Source organism: Lissotriton helveticus, chromosome 10, assembly GCF_964261635.1.
Source record: "Lissotriton helveticus chromosome 10, aLisHel1.1, whole genome shotgun sequence".
Taxonomy (NCBI): domain Eukaryota; kingdom Metazoa; phylum Chordata; class Amphibia; order Caudata; family Salamandridae; genus Lissotriton; species Lissotriton helveticus.
Window position 1 is genome coordinate 176794946 of NC_136071.1, and position 21166 is coordinate 176816111.

Consider the following 21166-nt stretch of genomic DNA (forward strand, 5'->3'; position numbering starts at 1 on the left):
CCTAAATTGAGTTCTTACCTGAATCCTTTCCCAATACTCGGAGACTGCTCAAAGCAAGTATCTGGAACCAAAGCCTAGTTTGTCACATTAGACAGTTCATGCTAAACCCCAAGGTGACCCTTTCCGCCCCCACAAGATCATAGTGAGGAAACGGCTGATCCAATGTTACTACTGCAGTTAATCGGCACAAATTTGGCTATGCCCATTCTTAACCCCCCACCTGCCCCTCCTAAACAGCCGGTTGCTGGGGGCCACATCTGAACAGGAAACAGTCTTAACGTGCTGGTAATCATTGGGGTCAGCTTGGTCCTATTTGGAGAACCCACAGTTCGAACACGTATGTAGCCTGTCCATGAGAAACGCAGATATAGTATATACACTATTACATTTAGAAAATGCTACATTCTTGCAGCATTACTCCAAGGCAAGTGTCAATTCCAGATGCTGAAAGCATAGTGCTGGGAGAAGGTAGTCTTGCTAATTCTACTCAGCCATAACCCTGCATCAAAGTTTGTCTAAGAAAACGAAAAGTTGAATTTAAGCTGTGATGTAATTGAGAAATGTTGACCTACTAAATCAAAATAAAGTGAAAGTGACAAAAAAATAAAAAGCACAAGAAGGTTGGGAAACCATTTCAAATTGCAATGTCTAGGGACCACAAAGCAGATGTCACTCCTTTAACATGTGCACTTTATTTGAATGTCTTCAATTAAGTGAACAGGTAAGCCCTCCCTCCCCACATAATGGCACCACATCTTACTGATGTCAGAAGAAAGTTTGTAAACCTTCCAACAGCTAATTGGGGATGGTCCATACGGACTAGAGGAACAAAATTGAAGATACGGACCAAGTGTTTTAAGGCGAAAGATACAAAAGACTTGTTGGGTAACATAACTTCACATACAAGCAATACTATCACCAATATAGGATTCCCGTACACGCCCCATGTAACTGGGCAGCCTTCACAGAGGCAAGTAATGTCTTGTAACAATGCATTTGAACAATTTGGAATGACAAAGTACAATCAAGTCCTCCATGCATTGTAGAACATGGGAATGTTTGCTCCACAATACTGCCATCTTCCTTTGTTCCAGTTTTCAATCCTGAGTCAAGCGCCAAAAACAAAGTAAAAAAGCCATGCCTCGTCTTGGTTCTTTTTTGCGAAGTTACATTTGTCAAGCTGTATTGAGCTACAGTCATTTAGAAGCATTTACGGTGGACAATTGAAGGCCCAGATTCATCGTACTCCTGCTTGCTGATCCACATCTGCTGGAAGGTGGACAGGGAGGCCAGGATGGAGCCACCAATCCAGACGGAGTACTTGCGCTCAGGTGGGGCAATGATCTATGGATGGAGGAAAAAAAATTAGTTCTCAAAACCTACTAAACTGTGCAGGGAGAAAGGATGGTGCATTTAAACAGTTGGGAGAAAAGATGGTGCACTTAAACAGTTGGGATTTAATGTAACACCAACTGTTCGTTATCAGAACAGGGCCTTTCTAAAAGCTATTGATACTAGTCCTCGTGGCATTCAGCCTGATGTGACTGCCCACATCCACTTCTGATCATTCCCAAATGGAAACAATCCCAAGCTCTATAACAGGAATAAGCAAATAAGAGCTCACCTTAATTTTCATTGTGCTTGGTGCTAGAGCTGTGATTTCCTTCTGCATTCTGTCTGCAATACCGGGGTACATTGTGGTACCACCAGACAACACTGTGTTGGCATACAAGTCTTTTCGGATATCAACATCACACTTCATGATAGAGTTGTAAGTGGTTTCATGAATACCACACGATTCCATACCTGTTTGGAAAAGTAATAACCGGTTTCAATGGCTCAGTTTTACTCAAAAATACAGTAAACAAGGTCCAGGTAGTTAAGCCAAGAGAAGCAATCTACACCATTACTTACCAAGGAAGGACGGCTGGAAGAGAGCCTCCGGGCACCTGAACCTCTCATTGCCAATGGTGATCACCTGACCGTCAGGCAATTCATAACTCTTTTCCAGGGAGGATGAAGATGCAGCAGTGGCCATTTCCTGCTCAAAGTCCAGGGCAACATAGCAGAGCTTCTCCTTTATGTCACGCACAATTTCTCTTTCGGCTGTAGTGGTGAAGCTGTAGCCTCTTTCTGTCAGGATCTTCATGAGGTAGTCCGTCAGGTCACGACCAGCCAAGTCAAGACGCAGGATGGCATGAGGCAGGGCATAACCTTCATAGATGGGCACAGTGTGGGTGACACCATCACCGGAATCCATCACAATACCAGTGGTACGACCAGAGGCATAGAGGGACAGCACAGCCTGGATCGCCACATACATGGCTGGGGTGTTGAAGGTCTCAAACATGATCTGTAGAAAGGAAATACAATGTATTAAACAACTGTTTACAGGCTCATGAAGGTGTAAGCACCTTTGAAGTCATGCAGGTGGAGATGCAAAACACGTGATCAATCTGCACTCTGGTAACGTGAGCTCCTAAACAGTGCTCCCAAAACTCCAGCCAGGCAAAGCCAACTCTGGGTAGGGAGGCAAACGGCACCCCAACCAAACTACAAAAACTCCATTCCATACTGCAAGGTACAGTATTGTTAGTAATTAGAGAAAGGTTGGTTACACAAGCAGGTAGTAAATCCACAAGACAGTTCAGGAAAGACAACCTGTCAGACTTCCAGGGAGAGAAGAGTCAGGTCATGGAAAGGAAACCTGTGAACAGCAAATTCGAGTAAATGGAAAGCAAGACATGTTGGCAAATAGCCACAGTAGTTACGAGTGTCAAATCTTAAGATCAAGTTAGAAAAAGCACCTGTGTCATCTTTTCTCTGTTGGCCTTGGGGTTGAGTGGAGCTTCAGTTAGAAGTACAGGATGTTCCTCTGGTGCAACACGGAGCTCGTTGTAGAAGGTGTGATGCCAGATCTTTTCCATATCATCCCAGTTGGTGACAATACCGTGTTCAATGGGGTACTTCAGGGTCAGGATACCACGCTTGCTCTGAGCTTCATCACCAACGTAGCTGTCTTTCTGGCCCATGCCAACCATCACACCCTGGCAAAAAAAAAAAAAACGCATTTAGTACATGCACCAGCAGTGTCGGGGATCCATACACTGATTCATCAAGGATCCAATTTGGGATTTGAATACAATCAGCAAGTCAGCTGGCAAGATGTCGTTTTAAGTACAGCTGATCAAGCCATTAACTAGTTAAATCTCGGGGACTATATACACGAACAGATACTTTCGAGGAATAGCTGCCGTGACAGACGAAAGTAGGGGAATAAGAAATAATTGTACCTGATGTCTTGGGCGCCCCACGATGGATGGAAAGACAGCACGTGGAGCATCATCTCCAGCGAAGCCGGCCTTGCACATACCGGATCCATTGTCAACAACGAGTGCGGCAATATCATCCTCCATTTTGATCTGTAGATAAAAAAAAAAGGTACGTTTTAGAAAATCGATCACAGGTTAGCTGCACATTCTTGTTGCCCACGCCCAGAGAATACATTCCTTGCTTCCCACTATCAGTCCCAAAAGTACCCTCAAGGGGGCGCACGAGTCAGTAGTTTTCACGGGACTTGCAAATCCATTGTTTCAGAACCCTAAGTGTGGGCAAGTAGATAGAACCTCTTGAATCCCCACCATAACCGGGCACGAGTTGTGGGAAATGCTCAGTTTTAAAGATGGTGTAGGTTTGCGAGGAAATGGACAGCGACTACAACCAGCCAAACTAGTCATCACGTCCCAATTAATCCTCAGATTATAGCTCCAGGATTTTACGATTTAACCATTTTACACCACGGATTTTTTTTTTTTAATGTGGGAGCGTGCTTAGCTTGACTTAAGTTAATGTCAACAGGTGATAATTTACCAAGCACGAAAGCCAAGCCACCAAAGTTTAGAGCTCAAGCCTTGTGTGTGCGATGCCACGCCCACTTGTAGAAGGCATTAGTTTGGCGACTAAAGCAATTATTCATTAGGGGCGGGCTCTCGTCTACCTATGTCCGGCTCAAGTAACCAGATTAGAAATAAACCGGTTAACCTGGACTCCGGACAGGCCAACTGAAGTTCGCGGGTCCATAACGTTCAACAATAAGCAATCTATAGAGCCAAAGTGGTGCACAAACTACCAGATGAATAGGATGCCCACTCACTAAAATCATCCAGAGAAGTCCCCACAACCTTCGTTACCAGACTGCCCCGCCCCCCTTGCATACCAGCTCAACATGCTAGTTTGCAGTTTACAACGCCTTACTGAGTTTAAAATCAGATTACCATCTTGCACCTTGGGGCGGAATGGACTCCAAATCAAGCCTGCCGGTCTCGTCGCGAATGTTGTGTCCTACATCCTGAAGGAAGCACTTTACACGCGCGCATTAACTTAGTCCCATTTTAATTAGGTTGCCTAGAGTTCAGCACTTAAAGACAACTCGCGGTCATAGCGGATATTTGGCTAATTCCTATAACTTGAACATCCAGGAGATCTTAGAAATACTGAGACCCGGACATAAGGGGGCGTGGGGGAGCGAATGTGAAACCGGCACAACGCCTGCCTAGAACAAAGGCACTTCAAGCTAGGGACACGCCCAGCCGCGGCATGGCACATTCCAGGGCTCCCCTCCGAGACAATGAACGGAAGAGCTGCCGCCCCGCCCTACTCTAGCGGTACAGTCCGAGCTGACCGTTAGAAACGGAAGCGCAGACGGAGGGCCGCGCCCTACCGGCGCTCGCGGGACCCTGAAGCCCCGCCCTCGAGGCGCGCGCATGCTGACAAACCTCCCTAGACAGCAGCAGCCCGGAAACCGGCGCGAAGCAAGTACCGGAGTGACCAGCCGAAGGTTCTCGGTAACCCACGTAGGCCCGGGGGCCCCACAAAGTATTCCCGAAAGCAGTATGTCGCCCCACCCCCAAAACAAGACATGTTCAACAGTTCCATTGACAACATAGTTAAGACAACCACCGTACACACACTACTAACCCCCTGTTTTGAATCATCTGGCATATAGCTGGATAAACATTTAATCTCACTATTACAAAAGAATTACTGACGCCACATGATAAGTATCCACCCGCCCCAGGGTTTGCAGACAACCTCCAATACATAAGAAAGAACAGCTACCAGTCCCTCCCACGTACCATACTAGAATAAAACCCTCATACATAGATTTAAAAAGTTAAACACTGAAGCAACTACCGCACCAAGCCCTAACAACCCTACTAGAAACACTAAGCCCCCTCATGAAACTAGCCCTGGTCCCAAACCTCAACAGTAACATCACAGTATAAACTTCATTACACCCCCATACCAACCCGACGAGACCATTTTTTACACCCTAATTTAAACAAAAAGCACGTGCGATGCTCTGAGAACAGTTTAATGAATATGCTAGCCTTTAGAGCGCACCCCGCCAAAACTACCCTGCGCCCGGCTACTCCCCCACTATTTTCTGTTCAACGGGGATCACTTTTTCCTACCTTAAGGTGGGCGGTTCCGGGGAGATGAGCGACAGGTCCTTAGGCACGAGAGTGGTGAGGAAGCTCAGAGCGACTGCAAGGCCAGTGGCGCGAGCCGGTACCATTTATAGCGGCGCGCGCAGCGGCCTCTCCTGCCATAAAAGGTAAACTCTGGGAAGCGGCGCTCTGATTGGCCGAGCCGTTCTTGCTCAGGGCCCTGCAGGCAGCAGCCGGCGCTTTTCTGTGTGTTTTTTTCCTGGTTCTGCTCGGGCCTCCTGTGGGTGCAGCTCAGCCCCCACCCCTGCATGCCTCATGCTTTCAGCCGGCACTGCCGTGCGTGGCTTTCTTGTCACAGCGCTGTGAGAGGCGGCCCTTATCATTCATTCACCGTAGTACTCGCACCTGGTTTGAAACCCCTGGTGCATAGTAAGGTACATACTAAAATTGGGTAGGGGCAAAAGCTCTGGGTGAAGCAGAGGAATACCGGAAGCATGCACCCGAGGAACAATGAGTCTGACACGGAATGGGCGTGTGAACCGAACAGTATCACATGCACTGTTACAATTTAAGGACAAAGTAACATTCTCTGCCCTCTTAACATGTGATGGGCAACTACTGAAAAACGAGAGCAACAAAGCAAATCCATTTGCACTGTTGTAATCTGAAGATAAGACAAATACGGATCTGGAATGGATGAACAATGCATTGCTATGTACACTAATGGAGTTTTGGGGTGTGTCGACTCCACATCTGAGGAAGAGTGTACCAGCGCAATGCAGCGTGCCCTTGTCAACTGTGAGGTAAGTATGTTGCAAATGGAATACAGGACCAGTCGATGGGAGTTGCCTCCTTAGGTAGTATTATTGGCTTTGCCTCCCCCCTTCGTTTTACATGCTGGGCATTTTTATTTTTCTACCAGCTATGCTGGCAGCACACTTGGCAACTGCCAAGTGTATCCTTAATGTTGCTTCGACCCAGGGTGCAACCGAGCAGCAATACCTACAATAATAACATATGGGATAGAAGAGTAGGGGTTCATGCATTTTTACACGTGGGGCAGCAACCTATGTTCCTTGCTAGTATGGAGAAGACAGTAGTCTGGTGGCTCAGTGGACTAATACATCCACTGCAGGGGCCTGTGTTTGAACTCATGGTCACAGGTTCAAAACCCAGCGGGTCCTTTCAGCCTATCATCCATCTGAGGTCGATAAAATGAGTACCATTGAGTTGGGTAACAATAAACATCTGTTACTCAGCGCCAAGAGACCTATGGTGAATGGGCGCTTTACAAATACACATGTTATGACTATGTTATAGTAGTTCAAGCTAGGTGAGAAGCTCAACAGTAATCGTGAACAACATGGGTGTAGAAAATGAATGCCATGCTGCACGTATAACGTGTATCTGACACTACCCCATGATGGGGGCTGCCACTAAACAGGGTCATGCACTGTTACAATTGGAGGAGACAACTGCTTAAACAGTAAACTAATGTCCTGGGGTGCACTTTTGAAATGTCTTCAAGTAATCACTCAAATAGGGAAAGAAATCACTGTTATGCATTAGTTGAACAGCTAACTACTTGAACAGTAGAGTGCAGCAAAGCAGAGTCAACCAGCTCCAGTGTGATGGAGAGACTCAACGCACAGAAGTCTTACAGCCAAATAGTTCAAAGCATCAAATTAAAATGTAACAGCAATCACTTAACGGAGTGGCTGAGCAGTATTAAGTGTCCTGTTTAGGCAATATGCCAAGTACAAATATGGAGGGCCACAAAGCAGTGTCAGGCACTGTTCGAAAGTAAGGGGGTATCTATTAGAAATGGGTGTAACCTACAGTGTTGCATTCTTTACACACATAAGAGTCAATAACTCTGAAAGGTGCATACTAAAGCAGTAGCACTGTAAGAATGCAAGGGCGGGTCATTGCGGAGAGACTGGAGATGACAAACTAGTTCCATATGTACTATTCGAAGTGGCAAGTGCAACCAGGCAAATTAATGACTGTGAGAAGGCAGTGTTATGTCTATTGTAAAACAGGCAAGTACTCAAACAGAAACCCAAATGAACAGTGTCACGTGACAGGCTAAAGTTTGAGACGGGAACTACTCCAAAAAGAGTGCATCAGAGTTCGCTAATGGAACTCAGGCCACCAACTGCCCGTAAAGAAGTGTGCAGAGGATCAGTGAATTGCTATCTTAAAATGTGAACATGAAACCACTCAGACAGATAAGGAACAACAAAGCTGTGATCTATTAAATGGGAGCAGGTAATTTCTCAAAAAGGAGGGGTGTAGATGAATGCTGCGGGCAGACATTTAATCCGTAGGCGAGTGGCTGCTGAAAGGGGTGCAGCAAGACAGTTGTGTGTACCTTTGATATATGAGGGGACAACTACTGAAATAGAAGAGGTGTATAATAACAGTATTATGTGCATGGTTATTTTAGGGTGGGACCGCTACTGAAACAATGCACAGTATGGTTATGGTATTTCTGAAGCTCATGCACATCATTGTTTTACCATCAAGGAGTTGAAGAGACTTTCCAAATCATGCTCCTACAATAGTGTTTGGCAAAGAGCCACATTTTTGTTTCTGAAAGCCCATGTGGTTCTCAGTGTAACACTGGTTGCCATGAGGGTTCGAATGTCAACAATGTTAATTAGCCCCGCCATATCCTAAAGAATGTAGGAAGCGACAAACAATGCATTGCAATAATCTGAGAATACAGGTGTGAACATAATCGTTGTACTCAGCAATGAGGATGGGCTGACTCTTGAAAGAGTAATCTATAAGTAATGCATAATGCTCTTAATGAATGAGCTAAGCGGTGGAGGCCTACTCAGAGCAGCAATGGCTAAGAGATATGGCTCCATTTACTAATTTTCAATAGTAGGAAGAAGCTGTTTTCTGAAACCTCAGTAAAAATATTAAGGGTGTGAGGGTGGCATACCTTCACACATGGTGTTTGTAGTATAAGGGGTATAACATAGCATTTATGAGTACAGTAAGTAGTACTAGAGGAGCACTCATTTACATACTCTTATAAATCAGCCCAGAAACGTGCAACTCACTGGCTTTCAACTGACGAAAACCACTTAACTACTGCATCAACGTACAATTGGAATCAAAATCAAAACTGATATTTGTGTTCTCAGACTCAGAAACCACACAAGGAACCTGACTAGAATTCCAGCCTCCAAATTTTGTCATTGTTGCCTACAACTACCAACTTTTTTTTGTGTGAATTTTTTTTCACTAGGTACAAAAGGCCCAATCCCGGCGCTTGGAAGCCCCTGTTCTGGGGCAGCTGTGCGCTGTATAAATGCTATAACATAACAAGAGTGAAACTTTGGCGTTGTCTATCCCTGAATTGCCTCAGTTTTCAGTGAGATCTAGGTATTGTCAGTATACATATACATCTAGAACTTAAAATGTATAGAGCCTATTTCACAAACTGCATTTTGTAGTAGGTAAGTAGTACTACAGTACTACTTACCTAATAACAAAATGCAAACAGACCTATGGGTGGAGACCGCCTCCTCCTCTCCTATCTTTTCTACGGAGAGATCTACACTCATGTCAGTTTACTACCTAGTAGAAAATGTGAGAGGGGTCCGTGGACATAGAAGTTAGGATATATGTGCTACAAAATTGGAGAGTTTTAGAGGAATGAAAATAGAGGATTAGAGGGGTAAGGCTACAACAAACACCCAGTTACATACAACTACGCTCTTTGCTATTCCCAAACTACATTCTAAAGCTGATAAAACAGTAGTACTCCAGCCCAGCCTTGGTGTAAGTCAACCAACACGCATGACTACTAACTGGTACTGCAACGGAGTCCCATAGAAAATAATGGAGGCAGGATCTTAACAACACTTTACAGGATATAATGTTTAATAATTAAAATGAATTACACACATACACACAAACACGCGTCATTTGATGGACCTTGACAACATTTTCAAAACTAGTGTGCCAGTCACTTGAGTTGCTGTCTAGAAAGTTTTGGGTGATTCATCAAGCAGGGGTCGAGAAAAAGGGTGGTGGGGGGTCCTAAAACACATTTTCCTCATGCAATTTACTATAGGGATTTTAGACACGACTACAGTCCAAACCGCTGAAAGGAATTACATCAAATTTGGGAAAAAGCTAGATCTTGGTCCAGAAAGAGTGATTTTTGTAATTTGGCATATACATCTGTTCAGTAGTTTTGGAGTTATTAAAGAAAAAGGATTTATGTATATCTACAAACATGGGTCAACTGCAGTGGATCAGCGGATCCATGTGCCAACAGCAATAACGTGATTGGCTGGCCGCCACCTGAGAGAAAAGTTGCAGCTGCCATTTTGTGAATCGGGATACGGTTCCCGGGGATATAAAGTCTAAATAGAATATAAGGGGACAAGATAGAGGGACCCTGACCCCATGGGACTGTTGGAGGGATCTGTGAGGATCCCTCATAGGCAAAAAATTGGCCAGAAACGTTTTATTTCAAAGCGCACGAGGATCAGCGGATCCACCACAGCGCTCAGTGCAGCCCCAGATGTGAATCTGTGCAAATCCAGGATTTCAGGTTCCAATTTAAAAAAACCACATACACCTACTCACACAACCACTCACACACCCATACACCCACTCACACCCAGACAGTCATACATCTACTCAAGAGGACACAAAAGTCATGAGAAATGGGGTCAGCAGTGTGGGGAAGACCAGCAATTTATGGTATGTATCAAAGAGAAAAGTTGCTTAAACACTATACGAATTATAATTACATGCACACATTTAATTTACAAACACGTTACCCACGTAAGACAGTTACTTGTTTAATAATCATTTGCAGATGAAGCAAAACTTGCTTTGTCTAAATATAATTAAAACAGTGATGGCACAATGAGATCCTGGCAATGAAAATCCCATTTGAAAGGCCTAAGGGTCATTCCTGCATCTCAGAACCTAGAATGTTAATAATAATAATAATAATAATCAATGTTTTATTTGCTCCACAAATTACTGCACATACCTGCATCTGCCCATTTTCAATAAGGTTTTTCTGATTTTTGCAAACCAGCCAGGAACTTTTAATCGAGGAGTCTAGACCTTATCCAACAGCAATACTTCAAAAGACTAGGGTATGGTGGCTGTTTACTGGGTGTCCTGGCTAAACTCTGGAATGGCTTGGACCCAGTCTGAGAGCAGAACTTTAGCACCTCCTGTTCAGTAAACTCCTGAGTGCTAAACACTTCAAACCGGCTTTCACAAGATCATTGGTGTCAGCAAGTACAGTGAAAGCATGACAGTTAAAACTGATAAGAGAATCACAGAATTTGACAACAGATAACCCATCCACTCTGCCCATTTTCACTGAGTATATAAGCAAAGATAATTTTTGTCTTAGTTTTTATTTTTATTTACTTGAACAGAGCATTATGACTGAGAACTGCTTTACATACAACTGAAGGCAATACATCAAACGAGAGCTGGTTACATGTAAGGGTTGTCAAGAGTTGTTTTCAGTGCCATTGCTTTCTTGTGCCTATCACATGGCTTTTTTTAAAACCAGTTTCCAGTTTTGCTTTCTCAACTTCTATTTCAGGTTGACTGAGAGAGTGGAGCTTTTCTGTACATGCTAGCTGTGTCACATATTCATTTCTGGTTCTAGTATTAGCATTCTACTAGAAAAGGTTTGACACTGGTACGGATTTTATTCTCTTATTGTGACCCGAATCCTTCGTCACATTCCTTGAGTCCCACTGTTCTCCAGTATTAGTATGTATGCATTCTTCACACTCTCTTCCTAGTCCTTGTCATTAAAGCATTCAATTGGTATAAATTGGCTAGACTGTCTCTGGTCTATCTTTAAGATACTTGAGATTTGACACTAGAGCTAAACATAATACCACAGATCAGTGTTTAATTTACAAAAGACTAGTATCAAAATCTTTTATTCGATTACCACTTGTTTGCAACCATAAAAAGTACACAGTTTAAAAACAATGAATTAAAAACAAACTTGCAACATAGTTTAAAAACAATAAAAAGAATTGCACAAGCTTGAGGGTGGAAATGTCTATTCAATCATGAGCTTGGCGTATCTTAATAGTAGCTTTTAAAAAGATAGCTATGCACTTTGCTACATGTACCGAGTCCAAAAGCTGTAGGGAAAAAAATGCAGGGTGACATAACCTGTGACCAGAAGAACAGAGAAGTGGGAGAATCCAAAATGTAAGTGGTGCTTTATAATATTTACAGAAGAAAATAATATGAATTGTTGATTGAGTGGATACTCCATCACATGGACAGTTCATAAGAGTGCTCGACCAATTTTGAATTTTTGGAAAGGAAACTAGACGGAAGAAGGTGTTGAAACGAAATCTTGTCAAAAGATATTTCTCGTGGTTAGACAAATAATACTTCAAGTATGGTTGGATACCTTTAACAAATTGCACTGCACAGATTTGAGAGTTCGAAGATTTTACGATCTCCATTTGGTTGCGCAGTTCTCTCAGATGGTCCATACACATCTTCTTTAGCTCTTTCCTTGAGATATCCTCTACGCTAGGTGGATCTTCAAAGTGAGAGGTACGGCCAAGATCGTTAAAAAAGTTCCGCACGTAGACTAACCAGGGAATCCTGCACCAGTTGGTTAGAGCCAAGCAGTCCGTGATCAGGGAACGGGTCAAATGGCACTCTGGTTTGGTCCATATGCGTTGCCATAGGAAAATCGGTTGGGATCGGATGGCGTCAGTGATGTATTCCATACCAAGCTCATTTTGTGAAGCGTAGTTCGGAGCACTTTGTGGAAGTGCCAGCAGATATTTGACAAACCTGTTCTCTATTATTTGAATAGAGTCTATTGGACCATATCCTCAAACACCCGCTCCATAGGTGGCCACACTATGACATTTTGCGTAGTAGATTTTCAAAAGTTCGGGGGTGCAGGTTTGCCTAGCTTCCTCGAGAATGAAACCAGGGCTGATGTTGCTCGCTGGAAGAGAAGTTTTCTACTGGCCGTGGCCTGTCGCCAACTTAAATAATCATCCACCAGGATGCCCAAGTACGGATAGACAGAAGTTTTTTCCAATCTTGTTTTATCCACCAAGATTGGCTTGGGATTCTTGACCTTAGGGCCAATGTGCATGGTAAATGTCTTTTTTATATTAATTTTAAGTCCCAGAGAACTCATAAAGGAGCAGTACTTGTTAAGTTGTTTCTGGAGTTGATTCAGTGTTCGAGCTATGATGACCGAGTCATCTGCATATAGCAGAGTTGGTATAGGGCGATGGCTTATCTGGGGTAGATCCTGGCTCCCTTCCAGCAGAGCCTGCTCTAGTCCATTGGTGTAAAGGTTGAACAGGAAGGGAGCCAGTACGCAACCCTGTCTTACCCCTTTTCCTATGGAAAAAGAGGGTGTTAGCTCTCCGTTGACTCCAAATCGGACACGCGCCGTGGCGTCGGAATAGAGTTCACGGAGGAAAACTATGAGGGCGGGGTCCACCCCAAGATCCCCTAGAATAGACCAAAGTTTGAAATGTTGGACACAGTCAAATGCTGCACTGAGATCTACGTACACGAGAAAGATGTTACCTCCTTTTGCACCCACATACTTTCCGGTCAAAAGGGCAAGATTCAAGGCCTGCTCCACAGTCCCAAGACCCCTCTGGAAACCATATTGCAGGTCGGTCATGATGTTATTTTCTTGGGCCCAAGATTGCAATCGGTCCAAGACCACGCGACCCGCAACGTTGCCCATGGAGTCCAGGAGGGAAATTGGCCTGTAGCAGACCGGGTCGTTGCGGTCACCCTTTTTAAAGATGGGGAGCAGGATTGACGTTGACCAAGACTCTAACAGCCCTGCTGATGTTGCTGCTGCCAGGACCTGGGTTAGTAGTGGTGACCAGAGTTCAAAGTTGTGGAGGAAAAAGTCCAGTGGAACGCCGTCAGGCCCGGGAGCTTTTCCCAGTTTCGACGCCTTAAGTGCTTTTGTAACTTCCGTGTAGTTGAAATGTAAGTTAATCGGGTAGCTGTTCGTCCCTGATTTGTGGCCTCCGCTGTGGTCTTCTCCTAGTGAGTCCGTTGGAGAATGTCCAAAAATTTTGGAAAAATGAGAGACCCATTCAGCTGCCGTGACTGCAATGTCTAGGTGCTGTCCCTTTGAGGTGTCGACCAAAAAGGGAGATCTAATAACCTGCCAGAAAAGGGCACTATCTTTGCTTTGGCAGCTATCATGCAATTGTGCCTAAAGATTTTTCTTAATTTCTTTTCTGCGTTCCAATCTGGCTGTGTTATAATGTTTCCTTAGATTAGAAATTTCCAAGGTATCCCGGATAGGTCTATGGAGGGCTTCCTTTAGGTTCGAAAGGGCCTTACGACAATCTGCGTTAAACCACCTCTCGGAGGTAGATTTATATTTCATACACTTGCCAGAGAACTCCTTTCCAATTACCTTCAAGATATTCTGGAAGCTTCCCACGATAGTTTGGGGGGAGGAATCAGTTGATAAACAGTCAAGTACCCAAGGTTTAGTTTTTGCAAGAACTCTCTCCGTTATTACAACTGGGTCCACCTTGGCCCATTTGACTGTATAGCCATTCAATTTATTCATTGTTAAGGAATTTTGTCTTAGATGGCTAGAAGTGATAGAGTGTAATTTAGCCTTCTTTGGGTTAACTCTTACACTGATAGGGAAGTGGTCACTGGTAACGTCAGTCCCAGTAGAGAAATTGGACACTTGACCCTTTAAGATCTGAGAGGTCAAAATATAGTCAATGGTGGTTAAATGTCCTCTACCATGGAACGTTGGTGAAAAATCTACTTGTGGTTCTACTAGATTATTTGCAAAATCGAGCTCTAAGGAAAAAAGGGACTCATTTACTTTATTGCCGCAGATGGAATGGGCAAAGTGGAACAGAGGACTACCAAGTTCGTCCTGTAGGCCACAATTTCCATTTTTATAATTAGTGCATAAAGGGAGGTTAAAATCACCACCCCAGATTATATGTGCTGAAGATGGCTGGAGTTTGTTTTGCAAAGATTCTAAAAAAGTGGTAATTTCGGTTAACGTTTTTATACAGTCCATTGTGTCTGAATTATTATAATAATTAACCAAGATATAGATACTGTCTGTGTTAAAATGTATTTGCAGTATTTGATAGCTCGGGAATTCTTTTAGCTTACGTATGGATATAGTAGGCAAGGTATTAGCAACATAGACCACCAGACCACCCTTTGGTCTTCCCATAGCTCCCTGGATTGCTGGAATATGAAATGTTTTATAGCCCATTAAATGCATCGGAATAATTGACCATGTTTCCTGGAGGCAAACTATCTGATGTTCCCTCACTGAGTCAAGCCACGGCTGCAATACCAGCTTAGCACGCAGTCCTGCGACGTTCCAATATAAAATTGAAAAGCTCAGGGCTACAGTGCGAAGATGGCCATCCAGCCGGGATGGTGTCTGAGGGTCAGGAAGTCGCATAAGTGGGCACCTTGGTGAGATCACGGTGGTTTCTTTAGTAATAACCGGATATCTTGTTTGGTGTGAATTTGTGACGTTTGCTCCCGTAGAGGTCTCTAAGGGACTAATCATTGTTACATTTAAGATGGTATCGGGGGATTCTGTGATGGGTCCTGTCTTAATACTATTACCGGGCGATACAATTTGTTCTAATTGGGTTTGGGGTTTAGACTGAAGTAGATGCAGACCCGGGCTTGTAAAGGCGTCCCTGATTTTTGGGGCCTGGATCATACTCGTTATGGTTGCTAACGGTTTTTGGGGCCTGAATCATACTCGTTATGGTTGCTAACGGTACAAAAGACTAAGTGCCGGACCCAAAGTTTTGCTCAGAAGCACGCGGCCGGTGCTATTAAATGTTGGCATACCGAATACCAAGGTTGCTTAGTCTTGACTCCACCTCATGCCTCTTTAATTCACCACCAGATACTCTCTGCCCCTTTATCTCAATCTTGCAGGTTCCTTTATATCCCCACTTTGTTCTTTTTTCGTGATTTTTCCAAATTCTGAGCTCCACCACTAACCACCAGCTCAAACTAGGCACTGCTAGAGGAGCTCACAATGTAGGTGTGCAGTGATACCATAAGTCCTTCTCGCTATGTGTAGCATAGTATTGCCTCACCCGTGTCTAATCATCCTATTGTTTGACCAGCTGATGTCATCTAACATGACAGTCCCAAGATTTTTTTCCCATGCGGTGACTATAAAGACCTCACCTCCTTCTTTCTATTCGTCCTAAATTATAATGCTCCGTTGCGTGTGACACTCCTATTAAAATCTAGATTTCCATTACATTCTTGGTAAATCCAATAAAATGCAAGGCACAATGCCCTACTTCATTCTTTAGCTTTATTCATGTACCAACAGTAGCAATCAAGGTCTCAATGTCTTACTCCAGCTGACCCCAGTAGCATCCACTGTCTCCATGGAACCATAACACTCTCTCAACCGTCTTCCCCGATGATATGTGGCCTTTCCATGGAAGCTGAGAGTAACTAGGTCATAACCATTGAACTTCAAGTTGTATATTTGGGAAAATGAGGCACATAGAGCATTAGAGGAAGAGAGAGAGAGGTATTTAAAGAGGAGACAATGCCATGTTTAGACATGTGCATACCTGGATCTTAAGGGCAAGGTACCAGTCCTCTTAACCTGTTGCTGTTTTCAGTGATCTGGATACGGAAGGTAGACCATAATGTCATAATAGTCTTTTGACTTTTATTCCTGCCTGGTCGTTGAATTAGCTGCTATGGAAGGGCCCAACTTATTCCCCTTCTCTTAAGACCCTATTGAACACAAGTTTTCTCTCCGTAGAGTACTTCTCAGCCTGTTTCAAATTAATCCTTTGCAAAAAACCCACACAGAAGGACCAATCGCCTTCCACCCTTTACATCCTTTGCACTCACCTGCTCCCTCATTACCACAACTGGTTAGGATCCTATTACAAGGGCCCTGGCTAGTGTAATGAGGGGCAATGACCAGTTGTGAAATCATGTGTGGGGACCTGCACTTTGAAAACAACAGTAGGCTTGAAGAAAAGGAGAACCGAGACCACAATAGAAGTCTAAACTGTGAGCTGTTTTCAGATCACCTCACGAACACTGATGTTATGTGAGCAGCACTTGCTTTGTGGTCACTACAATTATTTACATGTTGTAGTGCATTCTCAACCTGGGCACTCTTTTTATGTGGATCTGAGAATGCCATCAAGCGACTGAGTTTGTTGTCTGTGGTGCTTCAGTTGTTTAAGTTTACTAAAGAGTTGATTTGATACTTAATTTAAAAGTGGTTTATGCAGGTTAAGATTAGCGCAAACATAAAATGAGTTTGATATTGGAAGATATTGTCCCTAAACGCTGGTCACTGTGCTTCATAGCATTCCTTCCTTTACAAGACCTTTACCCTTATGTCTACAGATTCACTCACCAATTTGGCAGGTTTGTTGTAGCACTTTCCCAGTCTATACTAACTGAAATAAGTTTTCGGGAAATTCTGTGGTTCTCATTTGCCTAACGAGCTGGCCCATCTACTGCTGGAACTTCCTGCTGTGGTCCCAGTCGAACCGGAAGTGAGAATGTAGGCACAAGCGACCCTTTTACAGGAGGCCTTGAAGAACAAAGTAGCTGAATTATACCCTTGCAACATGTGCATACAGTCAATCGACTCTGACCAGGTCAAGTACAAAAATAGAACATGGTACACAAGGCCGACTCCCTTTGCCTTTTGCAGTGAGTCAAGTTCAATTAGTTGGGCGCATCAGTGTCTAAAGCCTGCAGGAGCTCATTGCTGAATGCCCTCAGGTTATGTCATCCACCATGAATGACGATTGTGGTATGAGGCCACTTCCTGAAAGTGGCTTTCAGTGATGTCCTTACTTTTTGTCCTATGTGCAACGTTCCCGAACATTCCTGTTACTCTCGAGCAAGGAGTTCTTTTTGATATTCAATACAGGGGCGTAGCTACCATTGGTGCAGCAGGTGCAGTCACACCAGGACACGGCAAACCATGTCATTGCTGCATTTTGCTACTCTACCAGCAGTCAAAAGGGCCACTGTCCCTGTTTGCACCAGTGCCCATTGCAACCATGCTGCACTACTGATACAACAGGTCATCCAAGGTCATTCACTTGTCAAGAGAAACTTTCAGATAGCAAAAAATGTTACGACTATTAGCGTTTTTTCGTGTTGCACGCAAATGGAGTTTTGGTTGTGCACCCTCAGGTGACTGGGAAATGGGCTAGGAAATATGCAAGGGTGTACCTGGTATTGTGTGCTTCCTCAGGAGGCTGGAAGGATGAGGGCAGTGGCATAGCAAGTGGGGGCCAGAGGGCCTCCCTCGCTCTTACCTGCAGTCTCGGGGTGGGCATCTCCACCCCCGCTCTTCAAGCGCCCGCCAATCACGGGGCGGCTGCAAACACAGGGACCAAAGGGCTAGCCTAGCTACGCCACTGGGGGCTGGTTGTGTAGCAGTGCAGCAGTTTTAAAAGCACTGAACAATTTCTTGTATATTCAGCAGTTTTCGGGCAACAACAAAAGTGTTAAGAAAACTGATGATTAATGTACGTACTTTCTGGAGAGAAATGTGAGTTTTGTCCAGTGGCAGTTTTGACTCATATAAGGTAGTGCAAAGGGTTAATGGGCCTGCTGCAAAAAACATGTACGATGCATATCAAAGAACACTAGTTTATGGATATAGCTCAGTGGGTTACTGCATTTGTCACAGATTCTTTTGTTACTGTGCAGATCACAACCGTAAGCTAGCACAGTGTGCTATGAACTGCCATCAAAGAGCTGCATGCCTGCTGCATGGTACAAGTAACAACGTTATGTGTTTTCCCAGTCTCATTATCCTGATGTTGCTAAAAAAGATTTGTTGGGTAGAAATACATACTTATTATTAAAGTCCACCCTATCCACTATGTTATGTTCTGAATCCAGAGTTTGTGCTTCTCTAGACCAAGCGCTCTTGAAAAGTGCCTACCATTATGGCTGGCATGTGAATTCTACACCTTGTAGTCAGTCCCCTTTGTCTTATGTAACATTTTCTTTTACCATGTTTTAAAAGCTAATACAATTGAATATATAATGACAAATGTTTTGTATGACTGCACCATGTCCCCCAAATTTTCTTGGGGGTAACCCTCCCCCAAAACTCCACTTTGTAGGGTCAGGCTCAATTGATGCACTCGCTATGACAGGGGCTGGTGTGACAAAATGTGCCACGGTTGCTTTGGATTTTCAGTCCGGCGATGAAAAAAGGCCAGGGGGGCCACAATAAAAGTGTACCCATTAATGAATTAGAAACCTGAAAAAGTGGTGCATGTTTGCAAATTGAGGCAGTTTTGAACTTGTAAGGAAACTCTGTATAAGTGTTTTGCAAGGTATGGGAGACTGCACGGATCTGAGCTTGGTTCAATTAATATTTGTTTTAATATGGTGGAACTCAACAGTGAAAATCAGCAGACCATAAAACAGGCCCACAAACAATCAAAAACCAACCCACAAACTGGCCTGTCAGACCTGCCCATCAGGCACTGCCTAATTGCCTTATAGGGCAGTCGGACACTGGACGTGTGGCGTCACAGTGGTGTTACCGTGGCCACCCTTTATGGCTCATTGAGACGATGTTGTTCAGCACAGCGAGTGACTTGTTTCGAAAGCTGACAGTCTGTGGAGCGATGTTGCAATACTTTAGGTGTGGCTCACACACGTCATTGAAGTTAATTTCAAAATCTGACCGTCTAGGAGTGAATCGCACACACATTGCCTTGAAGGTGTACCCGAGAGGTAGGGGATGTTCCGAACACTGAGCACAGTTTTACTCATATTTCCTGTGACGCCATTTCACTTATATGACTGCATCCGGTTGGGCAACGCTGTGGCGGATGCATAAGCGGTCTGTGCGATAATCGTTCCTTCTGTCTGTGCACAAGAGTGAAATATTCACAGCGTTCATTTCATATAGGTGAACAGTACGTCATAATTAAATGGCATGTAGACATTGGTAATTGTGAGTGGGTGGTACTGACCACGTGACTTACCAGATGCTCCCCCCCCCCACACAGTACGCCCAGATTTTGTTTTTATCAATCACAGACTACGTCCGCAGCAGCGTTAAAGTGATGAAAAGTGAACGTTCTGATTCCCTGAACTTCCTGGCTGGCTTAGACAGACGCTTACCGGAAGCATTTTTTTATCTGGACGGTTCAGGCTATTCTGGCTAGGTTCTCCTCCCTGTGATATCACTCCCTCAAATGAAGAGGAGGATTTCTTTCGGAATGAAATACAACCGTGGTCGACTGCACCCTTCATAGCGTCATTGCTATAAAACTGCAGCCAGAAAATAAGGGTTATTGAATACATCTGGAACTGCGCCTCTCATATCGTGCAAAACACTTTGCTCGTTTTAGTGTGTAAGAGGTGATGCCGATTATAATGTACCAAAGATCACACATGTGCAAAAACAACAGTTGATGGACAGAATGCAGAACAATGTCATACATTCACGATCTGGGCCTAAATCCATCATTTTTTTGCTCACCACGCCACCCCAGTTCAGACATGGCCATATGCAAATCAGCCTTGACCCTGTGCCTCATGGGAACAGTTCAGCCCGAACTGCCAAGCCATGTCTTCCCTGGACCGGAATCAAGCATCCTAGGACCGGTTTCTGGCTATCAGCCGTCAAGATCACACATGTGGCATTGTGCCAAATAATATGTCGTGTGCCACGATCATGCTTAAAATATGTTGCTAGAGTACTTTTATTGTATAGTGTAAGAGTATAAGTCAGTGTCAGACCCCTTTTGGGTTGGAGGGGGGTGCACAGGGCAGTCAGGGGCTAATGGGACTCACTATGGGGTTGACGACGTTTGACACTGATTGCCTGGGGCCTGCCAATAGGTCTCGCTTATGCAAGATCTATTGGCTTTGATAATATGTTTTAGCAGTGTTGTACACCAGATTGGCTGCTGTTCAGCATGACTAACAGTGAGTAGAGTAAAGGAGAGTGCCGTGCAGTGGAGTGGCGTGCAGTAGAGTTGAGTGTTTTGGGGAGGAGGGGAGTGAAGTGGTGTGTCATGGAGTAGCGTACAGTGTTGTGGAGTGTAGAGGAGGGAATAAAGTGTCATAGAGTTGAGTGGCGTAGAGTGGAGCACAGTGTCAGAGGTGAGTAGAGTGGAGTGACATAGAGTGGTGTAGAGCAGAGTGGAGTGGCATAGACAGTGTTGCGTAAAGTGAAGTAGAGTGTTGTAGAGTGTCACAAAAGAGTGGCATGAAGTGGAGTGCCGCTGAGTCAAGTACTGGAGTGGCGTAGAGTGGAGTAACGTGTCATAGAATAGAGTGGTGTAAAGTGGCATAGAGGGAGTTGCATACAGTGTCGTAGCGTGGAGTAGTGTCATAGAATGGCATAGAGTGTAGTGTAGTAGAGTTGAGTGGCATAGAGTGGCAGTGGAGCAGAGGTTAATGGAGTACAGCCTCATAAAGTGGAGTGTCATGGAGTGGAGTGTTGTAGAGTGTACTGTAGTAGAGAGTTGTACAGTGGTCGAGAGTGAAGTGTCGTAAAGTAAAGTGCTGCAGAGCAGATAGGCGTAGAGTGCTGTGGCGTAGAGTGCATTGGTTTTGAGTAAAGTGGTGTAGAGTGCATTGGCTTTGAGTATCATAGAGTGCAATGGCATAGAGTAGAGAGGTGCAGAGTA

The 21166-nt window shown here is 44.3% G+C and overlaps 1 protein-coding gene across 1 annotated transcript; it reads right to left on the minus strand.

The window, feature by feature from the left end:
• Positions 1 to 673: 673 nt before the first annotated feature.
• LOC144786085 (actin, cytoplasmic 1) lies at positions 674 to 5599 on the minus strand. Its single transcript, XM_078665041.1, has 6 exons — positions 5475 to 5599; positions 3294 to 3422; positions 2808 to 3047; positions 1915 to 2353; positions 1625 to 1806; positions 674 to 1344 (listed from the first exon to the last, which is right to left on the minus strand). Exons 2-6 carry the CDS (start codon positions 3414 to 3416, stop codon positions 1201 to 1203), a joined length of 1128 nt encoding a protein of 375 aa, XP_078521167.1. The 5' UTR covers positions 3417 to 3422; positions 5475 to 5599; the 3' UTR covers positions 674 to 1200.
• Between the last annotated feature and the right edge of the window lie 15567 nt (positions 5600 to 21166).

Coding starts and splice junctions, on each gene's coding strand:
- LOC144786085 (XM_078665041.1), bottom strand. CDS start 3,416: ATGGAGGATGATATTGCCGCACTCGTTGTTGACAATGGATCCGGTATG. Junction 3,048..3,293: donor TGGGGCGCCCAAGACATCAG/GTACAATTATTT, acceptor TTTTTTTGCCAG/GGTGTGATGGTTGGCATGGG. Junction 1,345..1,624: donor CAAGCACAATGAAAATTAAG/GTGAGCTCTTAT, acceptor CTCCATCCATAG/ATCATTGCCCCACCTGAGCG.